Below are 20,661 nucleotides of genomic sequence, written 5' to 3'. Positions count from 1 at the left end.
TGTTTGTTGTTTTTGTTGTTCTGAAGGTTCTTGTTTATATATAGATCTTATCATTATTATTATTATTATTATTATTATTATTATTATTGTTATTATCATACTGAACTTTGAATGGGAGTAGCTGTAACATAAACAACTTCCCCTCTGGGATAATAAAGTATTTCTGATTCAGCAGCCTAAGAGACAGATATTGCCCTCGGGAAGATTGTAGAGACTAAAACAGCTAAAAGAGGTTGACTGTTGGACCTGGACTTGCCAGGTGGCCAAAAAGACTCAGTGTGAATGATAGTTGTGCTCTGTAACTGTTGGATGTGTAAATAAGTAACTGTTTAACACCAAGTTCACAATATCAACTTAAAAGGTGATCATGTGTCAATATCCAAGGTTCAATCCATTAAAAACGTATATTCTAGACACATTTCCATAAAACTAGTCAATTGACTGTTGCACGCTTCCTTACACTACTGTGATGTGAATATTAGGAGGTGGGCGCATTGAGGACAATTGACGGCACTAATTCTGCATACCAGTGCAATCACACCACTGTGGAAGAGGACGGCAAATGAGGTGAAGTGATTAAGTGTGCCAATAAAATCTCAAACAATGTGGAAAATGTGATTGAAATTTGATGCTATTTATGTTTGTTTCGTGCATTAATCTGAAGAAGCTTGCAGTCTAGCAAAGATGCTTATCTTTTAATTGCGAGGTCCTACCCTTTAATTATGAGGCGCATTAATTGCGGACTCATAACATGAGGCTGTTTATCACGTCTCATAAACCTGCAGTAACACCCAGACCACCACTTGACACCAAAGCCTCTCTTGCCAAGACAGTTGGTCTACAGTTAATGCAATCAGCTGACACCAACCCCAGAGCAATAATAGATCGTAAAATGCAATTTCTTCCAAAAAAAGAAAAAGAGCACTTGACCATGTGTTACCATCCCACTTAACCTAGTGTATCATATATCTCTATATCTATATAATGCACATTAACCTGCAAGACATGCTTCATTCCACAGATGAGACTAAAAGCAGACATCCTGTTTTGAGACCCGGCTCGCTAAACTGTTTAAAACAGCTAATAATCTCAATCCACACCATTTACCCATTACCAGTCCCTGAGTTATAGTAATCTGGTTTAAAACATCTGGAATAGGTCTTTCTGTGACCGGTGAGAGAGATAAGCTGATAGAGCACAGCCAACTCTACCTAGCGCCTCTTGAACTTAGACGCTGTCCCGTGGCTTTAAGCACAGTCTGGCATCGCCCCTCTAACAGCAGCTGCAAAATACATAGCAAGGTTGCAAGGAGCTAGCAGTAACCACACAGCCACAGCCAAGCTTGAATTTAGCTGGTCGTCCGTGGTTGGCTGGTGCAGCTGGCTGTTTGAGAAGCATTACGTAGCATGCGAGCCACTGGCCTAATTCCACAAATCTGCTGGCCTAAATCACAGGGACTCTCCAAATAAATGAGAGCTGTCCTGAGAGCACCAGGGTTTAGCCACAGCACAGAGGTGTAGATGACACACAGTAATGCACTGTGCGCTGGGTGGGTGCCTCATCCTATCACTTATCGTATAGTTTTACTGCCTGCAATTAGAATGTGATGGTATTAGAATAATCTTATGAACCAAAAATATCTCTTCACTTTGTTTGCACATTATTGTATTTCTACTACCAAGGCAATTTAGCTGCAAGGGCCAGGAGAATGTGGCCATGAGGTGTGGGAAGAGGACTAAAAATGTAACGGAGCTTTATTATTTTGTTTTCTCAGATGTTTTTGGGTCAGTGAATGTTTACAACCATCTTTCCTCTGAAAAACATTGTGTCTGTCTGTGTGTGTGTGTGTGTGTGTGTGTGTGTGTGTGTGTGTGTAGCTGCAGGTCAGGCTACAATTAGCCATCAAACCTATTACTGCTGTGATGAGTGTACAGCAGATCAAAGTCTGAAAGTGCTCTTGACAATGATGAGAAAACAGCAAATTCAGTGATCAAATGAAGGTCTTTATGATTCAGGTATCCAGAATGAGGATCACGTGTGCAGATTAAGGAAGGGCATGTGAGCTAGGTGAGTTTCGCAGCAGCTGATTAACAAGTTTTGGCGAGTCGAAAAAAAAGCAGCCAAGATTTTAAAGCTAGCTTCAACAATGATTATAACAGTGTCTAATGTAAGGGAATGGATGACAGACAGCAAGCAGTGCAAGGTAAGCAAGTTTGGACATGTTTTGCTTAGTAAGCTGGTGGAGTGAGCACATCTGTCTGACTGACCTTTCTCGCTGACGCTTTCCATGTCCACGTCCTCACAGCTGGTGTACTCGGGCGTGGAGCCGCCCTCCTCCTCTGAGCTGCTGATGGACATCTGCCTCTTGTTGACTCCGCGCTTGCTCTTGTATGACCGTGGAGGGGGCGGCCGCAAAGACTCCGACTGGTCCGAGCTCTGAGAGTCCTTCCTCAGTAGGTTCTCCCCACCCTTGTCCCTTGGTGTCCTTGTTGTACCAGGATCCAGGCGGCCTTTGTTCGGGCCCCAATCTGGAGGCGGCGGTCCCCCAGGTTGGGGTCCTGATCTTACTCCACTTCCGGCAGGTGGAGCTTTCCCTCCAACCCCCACGGTCCTATCCACAGAGTAAGCTCGGTGGTTCTCCAAGACAGCCTTGCGGTCTCCCTCCCCACCTCCACCCCTCCTGGCCAGACGGTTTTCAGGCACCTCCCCTGCACTGCCTCCACCTCCTCCTTCACCAGGCCCCAGTCCAACCTCGTTGATCGCTAGATCACTGTGTCGTCGTTCATGGCGTACCTTGGACACCTTAGCATGCATGCGCATCTCCTGCTCTTCCTTCTGTGGTTTCACGGGGTATCGTGCCAGGTTAGGATCACTACGGTAACGGTTCTGGAACTCCTCCTCACGCCGCTGGCGCTCCCTCTGCTCTTCATCCTCTGGGCGTCTCCGGTGTGTTTCTGAGTGACCCAAGTTCTGTTGCCCATCCTCGTAGTCCTGAGAATGGATCTTCTCCAGCCTACGTCCATCTCCCAACCGTCTCTCTCCTCTGTCCCCAGGCACCACTCGCTCATCCAGGGACGACTGAGCCGGCAGCTTCCCGGCAGTTCTCCGGCCACTACCACGCCCCATGCCTCCCTTGCCATTTTGTTCATGAAGGGAGACTGGCCTTTTCCTGTGTGAGAGAGCAGTCATTATACCATGTACAAAATAGTTGACTTACACAGACATAAAGACAGGTGCACCTTTTCCACTACGAGCAATGATAGCATTTGTAATATGATAAATATCCTGTATGAAATATCCTGTGCTCAGAACATTTCTCTCAATATTTGCAAAACCTTGGTGACTTTTATACGAACACATTAAAACCAACATGAGACATGTGATGAATTCTTACCTAACTCACCCGCTGAATAAAAACAAAGGGATTCAATCAAAGATCTCTCAAGACTAAAACCTGTGACCTAGCTTCTCCATTGGTTAAACCAGAACAGGCACAGATGTACTGCTTTTTTTACCCCAGAGATTAAAAAACAAGAGGAGCTTTAGTCAACAAGCAGTTCTGGCTTTCTCAGTTTTTTGAAAAATATGGTCCCCGTTCTCTATTCCCACTATGTTAATTTAAAAAAGGTATAGGCTGTACATGTAAAGCATACGTAGTGTCAGCTACTGGAGGCCTTACTTTTCTCTAGGTGGTTCACTTTGAGAGCGGGAGCCGGGCATGGTGTCTGTGCCCTTGGCAGCAGTGACACCAGCGGGCGGCTGTGTCCCGTCGGGCAGCCCTGCGTTGCTGTTGGTGCTGGGCGGGGCTTGAGACCTGGAGCGTAGTAGCTTCCTGTCCCGTTGCGCCTCACCTCCAGTGGCTGGGTTGATCAAGGAGGTGCTCGGGCTTCCAGGCCGCACCCCTGACCCCGAAAACCATTCTCCTGATTTGGTGAGAATCTCCTGCTGTTTACGGCACAGGTTGCATACCCACATTACCTACAGGAGAGGAAAGGACAACGGTGTTTGCAAAGTGTGTTCAGTAGTATTAAAGGACATTACACTGACAATTACCCCTCTGGGGATCAATCTTAAATAGATAGATAGAATACCTAAAAACATTTTTTTAAATGTCAGTATACATGCCTATGATACAAAAGTCTTCTTTCCTAGATATTAAAAATTAAAAGCAATTGTAGCATCTTGTAGCTTAAATAGCTTAGCTTTTTTTTAATTCATTTAAAGAACATCTTGGTGTTCCCACATGCTTTCCCCTTCTTTCTTTGCTACAGCTAATCAAATATTAGAGAGCACTCATATATGACAGACAGCTGGTCCGTTTTAATATTTCAGCATATGCATTACCCGTGAACACAGCTCAGTCCTTCTATGGCCAATTCTATAAAATTTGAGAAACTACAGAACCCCCATGTTTCACCTGCCCTGTGGCTCTATTGCTGGGAATTGACTCTTATTGTGTTGTAGCCCATTAAAAAAAATATGCTCATGTTTGTGATACAATTGTAATAGTGTACTGTTACCTAAAAAGATAACACTATAGAGGGCTGCAAAACATTTTGTGGAAGAAGAGGAAGAATAGATCAATCCTAACTGGCATTGTACTGTATACATATGCATTGTTTTCATTCATGGGGGGGTGGCTGTTATAGTCAGTGCATCATCTTTGTACATACAGGCAATGATTGTCTGTGATTTATCCTCTAAAATTCAATGAAATGCATTATAACTAAGGGAGACTGACGACCACAGCCATGTACACCAGCTATTATCAAATTTGATTCTCCATCCAAGAAATCAAACCCTCAGACAGCATCAGAGCATCTTCAAAACCTCCAACAGCATCAGATACTCACATGTAGCCATAGCTACTGAATATCACCTCACTTCGACAGCACAAAAACAGGATTTATCTCCGTCCGTATTTATAATCCCAACGGTTTATTTTTCAGAGAATAAATCCAAAGCAAAGAGGAAACACAGTTGTCCCTTGTATTCCGCTGCAAAAACCTTGGCACAAGTTGAAATCAAAACACCTCTGGCACCTCTGGAAACCCCAAAATGTTACTCCTTGATCGACAGTGGGATGGACCGTTAACAGTCAGTTTAGCAGTTAGCAGTTAGCAGTTAGCCGTCAGCGTGCCAAAGCACATTCATCATGGCCTGATTGAATCCTAGTTGGCGCATGTCCAGACTAATCTAAAGTAAATCAGCTGCCCGCACGGCCCACAGCTGTCGGGCAGCCACCCAGCCGCACACTGCAGTCTCTTTCTCTCCCTGTCTTTCACCACCTCTTTACCTCAGCTGAGGGGCCACAGATTAGCAGTGGCCTGTAATCCTTTCAGCTCCTCACCATTATTCAACTCATCATCAACTGACAATACCAGCTCAAACATCATAACATCACAACTTCTAACCTATAAACCCACCCAACTATGAAACACTCTGCACTCAAACCATGCCAAACCCAAAATGCAAAATACAGTCACAAAGGTGTGTGAACAGCTGTCTCACAAGATCTCAGCTGGGATATGATTGGATCATTTATATCAGAACCTATTTAAGATTCACTGACATACAGTCACTAAACATGCTGGTTCCAAATCAGCTCTATACCATTTCACTGTCACACAAAAAAGCCAGAAGCTACAGCATATATATATATATATATATAAAGGAAATAATATATAAGGCACAGGAATATTTTTTGCCAATATGTATATGTATATATATATGTATATATGTGTGTATATATATATATATATATATATATATATATATATATATATATATATATATATATATATATATATATGTATATATGGTTTTGGTGTTGGTGTTGGTGTTGGTATCAAGTGTGAAGCACCATATTGGCACAGGAATAAAACATGTTCAGCCCTAGAATTGAGGGTCAATCAGCATGTGAGTATCTATAGGTTGCTTTGCAAGTCCCTGCCAATGACGGGGAGTAAATACTCATAATCCAAAGGCTTAATCCTTGAATGAGAGCATCATATAGAAGAAACATCATGGGACGACTGTTCACGGCCCAGTGTGTTCTCAAACATTAAAAACCGATCTCATTTCCTAAAGGCATGGCCCCCTGTGTTTGTTATGTGCTTTAAAGCCTATACGCCACAGATGGGGGGACGGTAGTAAACAATAAAGAAGTTATAGAACACATGGGTGCATGCACGCACACACACAAACACACACACAAAGAATATAATACATATAATCCTTCACTGGAGTGATTGTGCACTGTATTCCTGGATAGTCTGAAAGATATTGTAGGGGGAATTAATTGTGTGTTGTGTGTGTGCACGCGCGTGCGTGTGTGCGTATGTCCGTGTGTGTGTGACACATGTATGTGCAGTAGCGCTCGATGCTAGACCAGCCGGAGCATGTCAGAGCCTCAGCAGAGCACACCAATCATCTAGCTCCGTCCAGTGGCAGCCCACCATAGTGTCAATTCGAGTTCACCTCACTGCCTCATTGCATGTTGTTGAGCGCAGTGTGCTGTGAGAATGTGTGTGTGTGCAGATAAGTGTACAGTATGTATATGTAGGACATTTCTCAAACCTTCTTGCCTAGAAGAGCGTGGCGTGGGCGTCAGCCTGTGGGCGAGATGTGTGTGTAGAGAATAAGCAGTGCCATCTCTCTCATGTAATAATGTCAACCTCCTTCTGCCTAAAAAATGTGCTTCTCCATGGTAACCAAATCACATAGAAGAGCCAGTGAGACAAAGGGGGACAAAGCAGTGTGTGTGTGTGTGTGTGTGTGTGTGTGTGTGTGTGTGTGTGTGTGTGTGTGTGTGTGGCTGTAAAACTGAGAGACAGAAACAGAGTGTGTCAGTACTGAAGGACAATGACAACAGAAAACTTTAACTAAAAAACACAACAAAAAACGCACAAATGCCATGTAGACGGCCTTGAGTCACCATTGCATTGGTTATCTGACATGAACCTGAGCATGGATTTGCTCTGCTCTCCTCCCATTATTTCATTTTATCTCCCTTCCTTTACCTTCCTTGCCATTTATTTCTTTGCTTTTCCTTACCATTCATCTCTGCTCTCATTTCTGTTCCTCTCATCTTCTTTTCCTTTCTATTCTTCAATTTCCTGTTCCCTTCCACTCCTTGCTGTTTTTCCCCCTCCTCTTGTTTCCTTTTCTTTCCATTTATTTAATTTTCTGTCTCTTCCTGCTTTCCTCTATTCTCCTTTTTTCTGTCTTTTTCCTTTCCGATACAGTTATTTTCTTCTCTTTTCCCTTTCCCTTACTCGCCTTATTTTCCTTTTCTCTCCATCAACTTCATTTCCTTGCCCTTTATTTCCTTTATTTTTCTTCCCCTTATTTCCCTCTCCTTTCCTTTTCTTTTTATTTATTTAAATTTGTTTTCCCGCTTTCTCTCATCTCAATTTTCATCTCAATTTTTCTTTCCTCCCCTCCTGTTCTTATTATTTTCCTTTCTTTACCCTTCATTTTCTTCTCTTTCCCTTTTTTTTTTTTACTTTCCTTGTCCTCTGTTCTTTCCTTTACATTTCCTTCAATCTCCTCTTTTCCTTTCTCATTTCCTTTCATCCCTCCTCACCCTCCAGCTCAACTGAAACACCTGGCTGACTTGACAAATGAAGATACCGAACACCTGTCACTCATACTTCTCTAGCCCACACCCTCTTGCCTTCATCGCCTGCCCCCAGCACCGCTCCATTCATCTGCTGACAAAATGGTGAAGACGTGCAGCTCTGTCAGCAGCAGCAGCATTCAACAGCAGCACACGGCGAGAGCAGCATTCATTTAGGCCCGAATTGTGTGAACATCAGCTTTTCCTCAAATGGGCAGAATAGATTGGAGCTTCAGGGGTGGCGGGCAATGGGGAGGGTGTGGTTGGCTTTCAGTGAGCGTGTGCAGTGACCCTGCCCTCAGCAAACACACACACACACACACACACACACACACACACACACACCTCGACAGAATGAGAGATGAGGCAGCGCTGGGTGTAAACTGCCATCGTTCAGGGAATGGTAAATCCTGAATGGTGGGAAGAAAGACGGCCGCAAAAGACATAATGCTCCATTTCCTCGAATAAGGTAGTAGATCAAGTCTGCAAGCAGGCCAAATGCATTCAGTGGTGAGGAAGCAAAGCAGAGCTGCTGTGGCTGTAAATCCACACAGGTTTTGCATTTCTGATCGCAGGATCGCAGAGAAGACCCAGTGCTCTACATTACCTCCAACAAAATGCTGTAAACATTCTTCCAAAATGACACATACGATGTTTTTCCTGATCTGAGCAGGTCATCATGTGATGTGATCTGACCACATCATTTGTCTGTGCCTTCTAAAACTGTTACAAATCACTGTTGAAATGTAACTCTGCTTTATGATGTGACAAGGCTATGGTAAAGGTATTATAGGTTTAGGCATGAAAACCACTTAGTTTGGGTTAACAGTACTAATTCATTAAGATGTGTGGATCTTTGTCATCATGGTTATAATAAAAACAACCTGATTCAAGTTTGTGGCCATGCTTAAAGTCAATAATGTGTTTTCCTCTTGTTTCTACAGTTGAATATTTGAGCCTCACTGTGTAGAATGATGTATTTGCAGAGTTTTACACTACAAGGCTGTTTTCACATTTGTTGTGAAAAGTTTACATTTTCTCTGTGCTCATTAATAATCTGGTTTTAAGAGGCAGGCCTACAAGCATTATTTGTGACATCATAAATAGTCTGGTCCTATATTCAGCATACTAGGGTTGCAGTAGTATACTATTCTTAAGGTACGGTATGTGTGCTTATCAAGGGTATTAAATTCTACTGTATTAGTATAATTGATATATATATATATATATATATATATATATATAACTATATCAGTAGTTCTTGCACAGTTTGGAGCGGTGCTTTGGGTCATTATGCTGTTGTAGGATGAAACTCCAATCAAGCGCCGTCCACAGCCGTAGTCTCCCTTATTCCAGATCCCCTTAATCCTGCACAGTTTCTACTTCACCAGCACCAGAGCACCCCCGACCATCACACTTCCTCCATCATGCTTGACAGATGGCGTTCTTCTATTTGATCCAAACACCTCAAACTTCAATTAATCTGTTGACAACACTTTTTTTCCAGTCTCTGGAAATTGACCAGGGTTTTTTGCCCATCTTACTTTTTTTCCTTTAATCAGCCAGTCTCACATATGGCTTTATCTTTGCTACTCTGCCAAGAAAGCCAGCAGCCCTGTTACATCCCACAACAAGGTCATTTTAGGTACACTCACTCTGTTTTCAACAAACTGATTCCTCCCCACTTAACAGCCACAAAACTATCATAGAAATGCTATCCAGACTGGAGAGGTTGCCAACTCCCTAAAAGGGACTAGCTTTTAATGACACCTCACACTGATTTACAATAGAGGCCTGGTGAGAATATCAGGGCCAAAAAGACTAACGACACAGGACAAAGATGGGGTCTGTTCCACAGTTTGGGTATAAACAGACCTCATGTGTCATTGGTATTGACTGTTTGCTTTAATGGCTGTGGACATCAACATCAAACGGCAAGTAACACTACAGTGTGAAGACGGAATCCTAAATCTGCATACCAAGTTGACTGAACATTAAAAACTTCGAACTTTGCAGCACACTTTAAAATCATTATAAAGTAACTGTTTTATTCATTTGCCATTATGTTCCTCACATTCAGTCAAAATTCTTGTTTAAGGTAAAGAAAATGTCCATTGTTCTAACACTTTCCAAGCCTTTATTCATTTAAGATTCATGTTGCATTTCTAACGTGTAACAGTAATGCCATCTACTGATCATTCATGGTTAACTGTTCTACTGTATATTAATACGTATCCTGACTAATACCCCTTTTCCACTGGTCGAAAATCCCACTTAAACCCACTAAGATCGAGCTTTTCGGGACAATTGACTCCGCAGTAGACCAAGTTTTTATCACCTCGGCTCGGCTAAGCTTTGATCAGAACGTAAGACCCGGGTGAACGCACTACATTCTGACGTATTTCCCAACCGCACGAAAAATCATGACGTATTATCAACATCCGGTGGTGTTGCGTAAATAAGGATACTGTTGTAAAATGTACAAACTGGTGATCAATGTAACATTGTCACTGGTTCCATGCTGCCTACTGCTCCATGCTGCCTACCAACTTAATGGTTCCGATAAAAATCACAGACGAGCTGTTTTGCCTGCGGGAAGTGGGAATGGAGGTTTTTCGTAGGTTGACCCACGTTTAAAAAACCTGTGTAGACATGCTTATTTTGTTGGAAAAGTAAGAAGGACATACCTTATTACAATTAGTGAAGGAAATGTTGTAAATTTTCCATTTATATAGCAGTAGAGTTAGGAATTATTTACCAGTGTTTCCCATACATACGCTCTACTTGGGCGGCCCACCCAGGAAGAAAAAATCCAATTTCCACTTTTTTTCCAATCAACGATGTAATTTTACAGCGCACACAGACCATCCGCACTCCAGCCCCACCCACCTCATCACACATGCATGCATCACGCAGCATGCATAATTTATTTGTGGCGGTCTGCCACATTGTCAACATTGGCCACCCACATATTGATTTTCTATTTTTGGAGCTGCGCAGACCGTTCTCACTCACTCAAGACAACGCGTACGTTAGTGAATAGCATGATGTTATATACTCTGATACAGTGGATGGCCGTGTTGTTTTTAGTCTGCCAGTAAATCCAAGAACAAAGAGGAGGAGGACTATTTAACACGGTTGGTCTGACTGGAACTTCCTCTGCAAAGAAGACAGCTGGCCACATCATCGAGATCAAGCCCCCACAAAGAGCGCCAGGCTGAAGGCAGTTTTTGTAGTGGCCAAACAGTGTAATTACATCCTCACGTGATGCACTGGGGCCCAAAAGACTATTTCCGTTAAACTAAGACGCACGATTACATTATTTTATCTCCATTCTAGTCAGCCAGGTGCTAAACCAGAAGTTAGCTGGCTTGGTCGGCAGAAGTCTGTAGTGTCTTTATTTCATTGGATTCGAGAAGTCATGCTTTGGATATTTGACTGATAACTCAAGAAATCAGTGATTTGATTTCAGTTTTCCTCTTCGGAGGTTGTGCCCCTAAAATGAGTGCAAAAGCATTGAGATTCCACGACATGTGCTAAATGAGAGAAGTGAGCTGTACTAGGATACACTGACAGGTGTCGGCCTATAGCAGCACATCAAAAGCCTGGATGAAGAATAAGAGTCAACTTTCCCCTTTTCGATTGCTGCCTTACCTGGAAGCATAGGCACGGCCAAACAATGAATCCTCTTCCTGACTATTCGAGGCTCAGCGACATCCCAAACTAAAATTCTCTCAACCATTTGTGACCTTGACAGGGCTCAGCAGTAACAACACGTTGGCAACATTTTGACCACGCATTAACAGGAAGTCGTAAGTAAACAAAGTGGAACATATACCTGGGCCCCTCCCGTCTCCCCATGGCAAGGCTGGTCTGGTCTCAAACACACAGGCAGGGAAAGCATGCACAGGCATGAGTGTGCATTCATTGTGCATTCAGATAAATGGTCTGTAGGGTAGAGTGCTTTCTAATAAAGTATGCATGCCAGCTGAAATGCCAATCTCCCATCCCCATTTTAGTCAAGGATTTATTCTAGTATCCCTCTTTCAGCACAGCCATGCCTACAGCCATAGGAAGAGGGGTCAGGATGGGTCACAAGGGTCAGACACCCCTGCAGACAGCCTATATTATGGCTCATGCTCGCTCTGCCCGCCAGGGTCTGCATTCATTCTCAGAATTAGAGTACTGACGCAGGATCATCAGCCAGCTGCCCTGGGACCCCTTGAGCACAATCATCTGTGAGACTGATAGTGGGTCTGAATTCCTGTTCTGATGCTGTGAATGAGCACAGACCCAAGTGTGAAGGGGAGACAATAGTGGTGACCCATGCATCAAAATCCATCACCCAGCAAGCCTTACCCTGTCCTTCACTATGAGACACTTTGCAAGGGGAGGAGACAGACAATGGACACAGAGTTAGTCAGGGTTTACACTGGGGAGAAAATCTTCTGAGGACACAACAGTTCCAGACGGCTCCACCTCACACTGTACAGTAAACGCTTGGAGAAATAGAAGTTTACAAAAACTATGAACTATCAGGGACTCCCTCTGTTCAGTTAAGTCAGTAATCCATAAGTGGATTTGTACACACACTGGCTCCGTTCCAATCCCATAGCTTACTCTCTTGCATCTGCAGTTGTTGGTTCTTCTGTCAGCTAGGAAATTGTACGTCTGGCCAAAATGGAAGAAGCTAAACTTAGAAATATTTTACACCACGTCTCCAGGGTAGAAGTCAACAGACAAGAGAACTCTCGTCTTCAGATTTGAACACAGCCAGCGTTTTTTTTACGTTAGGTGGCACAAACATCACGTTCACAACACAGAAAGAACACAAAAAAGATGCTAACCACTTTGTCCTCCTTTGTGGCATGCAGTCCAGGTAGCAGTGAGAATTGAGAAAAGTGAGGGTGGAAGTGGAGCAAACGAGAAAAGGAGAGAAAGAAATGAAAGAACATAAAAGATAGAAGAAATAGAAACGCAGAGAGGGTGAAGTCGTGAAATGGGATATTGGACAGATTGTAGGAAAAGAGAAGAAAAAACAAAGGAGAAGAGGGGGAAAGAGGATGTGATGCAAACATTTGTTAATTACATTCTGCAGAATCGATACACATACTTCATATTCAATGACAGAGTGCGAGGCGGAGGGGACAACGGTGTGTGGATGTGTGTGAACACTGACATGTTAGGCTGCGGAGACATGCATGGTCCAGCTTGGCATGACTTGGGTGTGACTCATGACCTGTGACAACATGAGGATGTGTCACAGCTCCTCAGCACAGGGAGGAACAAAAGCAACATGAAACACATTCTTCTACAAGCCTTCTCTTTACTAACCATCAGTCTATACACTCCCATTAAAATCTGTTCAGGTGTTTTCATTTTCCAATCTTCACCTGTTAGAGACGCTTCTCTGTGGCTTATGCTGTGATGAGAGCCCTTCAGATGTCAGTGAATAGGCAAAATAAAAGGGTTTGTTTTTTTCTAAATATTATTAAGCTCTATTATTTGATGATCTTTGTTTTGACCTCAGGACACAAGTGTATATTTTCAAAGAGGTTGCTGTTTTTATTTCATTTATAATGCTTAATGAATGTGGTGAATTGATGTAAATACACTGTGAGGAATTTATAGATCTATTATTGCTAATCCCTCTTTAATAATAATAATACTATTAAAGCCCAGGCTTTAATAATCACTGACGTTACTGTGTAACGTCAGTGGGAGGGGAGGATCACAGCGTTACACATACATTAAGTTTACTTCAAGATACAAGTTTTCAAGACATAACATAGTTGTGACGTAATGACTTTTGTTTGTACTTAACACCTACATTTTGTCTGACAAATGGTTACAGACCTGGGGTTAGTATTTACGACAGTGGTGTTGCACTGGCGTTGTGGGGGGCACCAACTCACACAAAATGCCAATTTCAACATAATGTTGCTTTAATATCAACTGTGAGGTTACACATTGAAAAAAGAACTGCTTTTTTCTGAACTTATACACATTCACTTCTTGTGATATCTATTAACTTATCCTATTATTTTGGAACAAGCTCAAAATCTTACTGACCCTTGGTACTTGTTCTGGTACTATGGCATTGTTTTAAAGGTGCAAGGTGTACGCCCACCTGTGGAAGGTCACGCCAAACAAATAGGCATATAACCAGAGTGACCGCCAACTGCTGCTACCGTTAGCTAGTTAGCTCAGTTAGTCATGCAGCTAGTGGCTCTATTAGCTGACTGCAGGCAACGGGCTCAGCTCAACCAGGCTCAGCTCAACCAGGCTCAGCAGTCTCCTGGTGAACACTGCTGGACACCAGCCTGGGACCTACATGGCCTCAGAGACCAACAGAGGTCAGTTTGAAGATCTACCTGCTCTGACCAGGACTATGACTCTGGGGATGGGAGGACGTGGCAGGTGGGGACAGGAAAGAGGTGAGGCAGCAGAGAGTCAGGAATCAGCAGCGGGCAAAAACAATGTGTAGAGCTGGATAACTTCACATCTTACTCTGTGAATTGAGGATTTATTTGGACCAAACCAGAGGTGATTGTGTTCAGACAAATGAGGCTGTTCTCCTTTGTTTATGTCGAGTTTGAATGAAGTGTGTTCTGTGGTGAGTTGACAAGGCAGTTAAGCTTGTCGTAGTGCAGTAAAAGAGACATTAATTGAGAATGTGCTTGGTTATCTCTTGTTTTCGGTAAGAAAATATATAGGAATATTATTTATTTTGTGTATTTATTAGACTAAAAACTGTGAAAGCTTGTGAAACATACAGTAGAGAACTCGCCATGCAAATACATCTCCCAGCTGAAACTACAGGGAGGCTGCAAAATGGCATTACGGGACAGGACGTGCTAACTTCAGTAGACATCTCTGCAACACAGTACCTAAACATCTTTGACTTAAGTCAACACTGTTGTTTCTTCACATTCTGTTCATAATGTTTCTTTATTTTATGAATGTTTGCACCAAAGTATATCAAATCTTCCACATTGTACCATTTGCTACTTTCTGTGGTACTGTGGAAGTAAAAGACATTTTATGCTATAATGTTATGCTCATGTTCAAAGTTTAAATGCCTTTATATTTCTGTTTTTCCTCTTTACTAGCTGTATATGTGGTTTGTCTGATGAAGCCAGGTGGCGTATACTCCATTCGGCTGAACAACAGCACACAGTATTTTAATACTGTGTAAATGCATTTTTTAAAACCAAACTCCTAAGTGGAAACTGCTGATGTGGGTTAAATAAGCACACTGTAGGCAGGAGAAGTTTTTATGTAATAAAACAAAGCTCACACTTCCCTAACCCTGTTATTCTGCTTGGCCAGCTGGACGACCCAGGACAGAGGCAAGCAACGCCGAGACCAAAGGAGCTCACTTATGACACATTCCTCCCACGCGTTATACCCACGCACGCACACACTCACACAACATTTCGCAGATGTATACACACAGAAAAGAAATACCAGATAATTTACATGTCGTAGTCCCTTTTTCCTTTGTAAGGAATTATGAATGAAACTGCTAAGTGAGAGATCTGAGATTCAGATCTCCTTTGGTCGAGTGATGCAACAGATCCTAAATGGAACTTTGATAAATGAAGCTGTTGCATCAGCAGGAATCCTTGTGAAGGGCCAAAAGTAAACATACTACATGTTTAAAATGATTTTATAATGTAATTTAAAGTGAGACATCATTTTTTAGTATTCAATTACTTTCCCATGCGGAAGGTGGATAACAGGGTAAATTTACTGTTGATCGATGTTATTTTGAGCGCAATTTATACATTTGCTTTATTTGTTTTACTCTTTTATAAATTGCATTAACATCATGCTAGTCTCATCTCTTTGTTTCCCCGTTAAAGCCTGTTGCCTGCTGAGAAAGTTATATTAATGGCTACTATCTATTAAGGGGATACTATCTTTATCCCCTGTTCTCACTGGCTTTCGAGTTCTGCATGCGTGTGATGCCAGTGTGAGCTTAGGCCCAGCTGGGCTGTGCGGATCCTGAACAGATTGGGGACCAGCAGGCCAAGGGTGGAGGGCCCATAGTCAGGTATGATACCCAGGAGGAGGTCCTCTCTCATGGGTTGGAGGGGAGCCCAGAGAATGCTTGAATTGAAGATGGCTGGGTCTTAAAATAGTGCAAACATGTTTGGTTTATGGATGCATGGCAAACTGATCCAACACGGATCAAATGAATGGTTATAATTTGGTGATATTCTGTGGGGTTCTGCTTTTGTATCAGTGTGGCCTCTACAGCAGCGGTATCACTGCTCATTATTTCAATACACTGATGAAGATGTTTTGTTTTTTTATTAGTCTGTTTGTTTTCCCCTCTAGCCATGCTTTGTTCCTCAGAAAAGGAAGCGAATGAAGCAATGAGAGGGATGAACTGGGCAATCACTGGGCAATGATCTCAAATAACTTGGGTGATTTCTTGAATTTTTCTCCATATCAGGTCCAGTACTTTGGACCTGCAGAACACTAATACATATACCTTCAAAAGCAACAACGTTCCTATCAGCTTCAGCTTTACTTGGAGTTTAGTGCTAATTTAGCAAATGTTAGCATGCTCAGATGCTGAATTATGATTTTTAACGCTTTGAACATTAACTACTAATCATCAGCATCTTCGTATGTTTGCATTGTGAGCATGTTAAATTGCTTACATTAGCATTAGCTCAAACCATAGCCCTACAGCACAGCTAGCATGGCTGTAGACTCATGTTTACATATAATTCAACTGTCCCATTTTAACTGCCACTCTGTACTATGTGGATTAATCAACAGTACAAAATAAATGTTGAATACTACTCAAAACCTGCCAAATACTCACTGCTTGTAGGTTTAAATGGTATTTCCACTGTCTCTTCATATCCTAAGTAGGCCTATGTTCTAAAATTGTTGTTTTAATAAAAAAATATATCTAGGAACACTTAACTCTGTGTCAGTAGTGACGTAAGACGTTTACACTTGCCAGTTGCATCTTATGTAAGTATGCTGGCCATAGTTACATGCAACAAAGTTAAACAGATAATCAGATAATCAAAAAAAGCTCAACACAGAAGCTGTGTTGAGCTTTTTTTGAGCAAAATGGGCTTGTATGTGTTTCAAACTGAGCATCGCCATAAGAAGTGGATGATGCTGCAAAAGTTTTTTGAGAAGATTTTTTTTTACTTTTAAGACACCTTTTTTTCCTGTGAACTGGGCTGCCATTGGAATCAATTCTAACTGTTGCAAATACGAGCTAATTACAGCCTTCCTGCATTCCTGTAACAACCTATCTGAACCCTTTACACCTCTTCGCCTCTCTTTTTGTCACTGGGCCTGATCTTTGTTTGGGTATTTTGCTTGAGAAGGTCAGCTCTGCCACTTTCTAACATGTTTGTTTGATGGCTGCAGTGCAGTCACGGGAGACACGGGACAACACAGATGCTGTTACTGGAGTGCGTTCAAGAGAATTAAGGTGCATCAATTTATAACCATTCCACAACAATACAGCCTCAGAGTTAAAATGAGCCTTGAAGGCTCTATGACTGGTGCCAAGCCATTCTTCCAATACACTTTGGTCTCACCAAAGTGTGACCAGGAAGCAACACAGCAGACGATAACAACACAGAAGCAGAAGGACCAAAATGAACATCAGCTACAGCAGGAATGAGGTGAGTGTGAGAGGGAGAAAGGGAAAGGAGGAGGTCAGAGGTCAGGTTCCTCACATTGTTGGAGCGCAGAGAGACCCGCCCTCCACAGCGGGCGCAGAATTTGGTCTGGCAGTAGGAGCAGAGGTGGCCGCAGCCGTCTGCAAACTTGGTCTTGCGGCAGATACCGCAGGTGGGTGCGTCGTCCTTCTGCTGGGTCTGCTGACGCCGCGTCTCTGCCCCGATGCGACGCACCTCCTGTTTGTAGCTCTCAAACTGCTGGTGCAGTGTTCTGAGAAAAACAGAGGACGGAAAAGTAGAAGATTGGCCATTAGTGGTACATCATGCACTCCCAAACTTATTGTATTTGGTCAACTTTACCCTTAAACGTGTTCAGTCAGATCATCCTGTCTAAATATAATTCATAAAAGCAAAGATAAAAAAGGAACAAAGCAGGACGTGGTGGAATTTATGAATAACTGAATAACTTCTTTCAAAATAAACCCTTCTACCAGAAACAATAGCGAAGTGATCCGCATGTTTGAGAACAACATTTCAGTTCTAGCAAAATAACTGGCAATTAGAGCTTCAGTTGAAAGGTGCCTTTCAAGAAATTCATAGACACAATTAAATGAAACTTGAGCTCAGTTTTGCTCTCTGAGGCTCGCAGCCTCTCTCCTCCTGCTTCCCGGGATGCCTCTGATGGACGTAACCCGAGTGTGAATTGCAAATCAGGCCGTGTGAAAACACCCACAATGTTGTCTCAACAGAACTGTCAGAGGAACACTGCATTAGCATAGCATGGCTCTCATATGCACTAGATGACCCAGACAGCCACTTTAATTACCTCGCTGAGTGAGAGAGACAGAGAGGAAGGAGATGGCTTCATTCACAGCTTTGCAGTCAATCTGCCTATTTGTGGAAGCGGAAAACTGACTTTACAGACGTGTCTGCGAGTTATTGTCAGGAGAAATGCATCAAGACAAGCATTGGTATTCACAAGTTTGAGGTCAACATGAGAGAATCATAAAACTGTGTAGGAGAGGAAGGCCTACTGGTTTAGCAGGACACTGAATGCCTCCTGCTCATTGCTTAATGGTTCAGAGAGAGAAAATCATCAATATTCCTAAAATATACAGTATATAGTATATAGTATATACGTATGAAGTGTAATAGAGCAGTTGAGTCATGATTGATTAATCACTAAGTTTATTAAATAGCAGAAAAATAGCAACAGACGGCCATCACAAGTTCAGAAATCCCAAAGAAGGAAACAAATTGCAAGTTTTATCCGACCAACACTCCCAAATACCCACAGACATTGAATGGGGTGAAACTCGGATCACCTGGGTCTATTGAAAGCAGACATGTCTGTAGTGCTCAGCTGCTGAGTAGGAAACAGGTAGGAAACATAACACCTGCCCTGTTGTCAGTAGCTTTTTGTGGTAGTAAAAATCAAACAGATAGCAGTCCTCCACCATGACCCACACAGAGTCCAGAGACGATGATTTGTCTTCGCAGAATACTTTCGAGTTGGAAAAAAAGCTGAAAAAAACAAGCTGTCTAAACACAGCGTTATGTAATTCCCAAAAAGTGTACAGGCTGAAAAAAACCTTTCACAGGTTGCCAAATAAAAAACTCCAGGAAACGAGTTGACAGCAGCTAGTTGTACATTCCTCCTCCTCACTTGTGCCTTTTCAAACTGTCTCTATAGTGCCTGAGCAGAGACAGCAGACTGCCACCATACAGAGCTGGAACAGGGAGGTGACTGGCGGACCAGGACACATTTGGCCAATCAGCTGAGACAAGGAGTGGTTGGACCAGGGACAGAGATTTAGTGACGTGGAATGTTGAATGAAACGTTAAGAATATTTCATGGAAAACACAAAACACATGAGGTCAAGGTTACGCATGTTTCTCAGATATTTGGTATGTTGCGTTTAAGTTCAAATGCTGACGTTTCGTAATGCCTGAAGGGGACAGATGCTGCTCAACATCAAGGCATTTGTGCCGTCTATATGCAGGGTCAGGCACTTTAAAGTTTACCCATATAAGTAGATGATGAAGATCACCACTGTGTCATCGTTTTATACCATCACACACATTCTGATCTCTTTACACAGTATGTCAAATGTTTCGGCTGTGCTTGACTGAAGAAGACAGGAGGAATAACAGACACTTTGATAAAGCTTTCAGTGGAATCCAGGAAGTATATATTAAGTGGAAAGAGTCTGCACACTCAAATATACTCACGACATGTACCAATTTTACTTGCACATACATGTTTTCACTCATAACTGTTTCATATACATACAGTAGGCTTTCATTTAGCAAAAAAATAATGAAGAATGGACATAGAGTCAACACGAACCTCAGCTAAACTGATCTGTACATCATTCAGATGGAAAAACAACATGACACCGCCACGGCTGCAACGTCATAAACGTGACCCCTGACCCTGAGAAGCTATCTATCCTGCCAACGGGAGTCCAGAGGCTGAGCCAAGCCCGGGCGCCATGGGAACAGCTGTCAGAAACAGAGGGTGCACAGCCGGTTGTCATGACAACGCGGTGGCGTCAAATGCTGGGTGTCAGCGGGTGTCGGTGCACCAGCTGTTCCTGTTCTTAGAGCCACGGTTTCATCAGTCTTTTCTACCACTTCCACACATTCAGCAGACACGCACTGCTAAAGCTGCACCAGGTGACTTTTTTTAAATAAAATAAATCTGTGCTCTCAGTCCAAATCACAGAGCAGCTCTGCAGCAGCGAGCACAGTCTCATCACGTCTGACTGAAAATCTCTGGATGGAGGAAAGGTCTGGACAATTTCACGTCCACAGGAAATGGTAAAGCACAAAGATATCTCTTAAATGTTAGTAAGACAAGTCCCATTCAGTGATTCAGTCTTAACTGATGTGTTGCTCACCTAGGGACAATGAAGACATAGAAATCAACAAACATTCATTTTCATTATTATTTTTGGTGCATTTGATGGCTTTTATTAATCGAGCAATTCATTTACTGCTTTATCTATTTCTGATTTTGTAGTTTCAGTCATAGGGGGCGCCACAACAGGCTGGTGACAATTCCCTTCCATCTTACAAAGTCATTTATATAAAAGTATTGATTAATGTAGCTTTAAATCATAACTATTTAGTTGTACAGATGTTTTTTCCCAATTTGATAACTGACTGACTGAGGTGTGCAGTGAATGTTTAATGGGAACACGCTCTCACAAACAGTGAACAGAAAAAGGGCAGACTGACACACTATAAATGATAGATTCCATAAATACATACAATATTCAGTGAGGGTGAAATTGGTCCTCAACTGACAAGCGAGCGACTCAGCTCATACGGAATATACATTACGCAGCCACAGCATTCACAGGACACGTG

The 20,661-nt window shown here is 42.5% G+C and overlaps 1 protein-coding gene across 21 annotated transcripts in view; it reads right to left on the bottom strand.

Moving 5' to 3' along the window:
• Window positions 1-20,661, bottom strand: part of rims1b (regulating synaptic membrane exocytosis 1b) — an 88,492-nt gene that overhangs the window by 47,265 nt on the left and 20,566 nt on the right. For 14 of the 21 annotated variants that reach the window (XM_084365540.1, XM_084365558.1, XM_084365544.1 and 11 more), the window contains exons 2-6: window positions 17,344-17,557; window positions 12,469-12,480; window positions 11,981-12,001; window positions 3,680-3,978; window positions 2,268-3,169 (exon numbers count right to left, since the gene is read on the bottom strand). In XM_084365540.1, coding sequence (XP_084221666.1) covers window positions 2,268-3,169; window positions 3,680-3,978; window positions 11,981-12,001; window positions 12,469-12,480; window positions 17,344-17,557 — 1,448 coding nt within the window. Of the gene's footprint in view, window positions 1-2,267; window positions 3,170-3,679; window positions 3,979-11,980; window positions 12,002-12,468; window positions 12,481-17,343; window positions 17,558-18,611; window positions 18,939-20,661 lie in introns of those variants that run through there. The other 7 variants (XM_084365551.1, XM_084365553.1, XM_084365559.1 and 4 more) reach the window with 3 other exon arrangements.

Source organism: Pagrus pagrus, assembly GCF_965226575.1.
Source record: "Pagrus pagrus genome assembly, chromosome: 2".
Taxonomy (NCBI): Eukaryota; Metazoa; Chordata; class Actinopteri; order Spariformes; family Sparidae; genus Pagrus; species Pagrus pagrus.
This window is presented reverse-complemented; position numbering and strand designations above follow the sequence as displayed.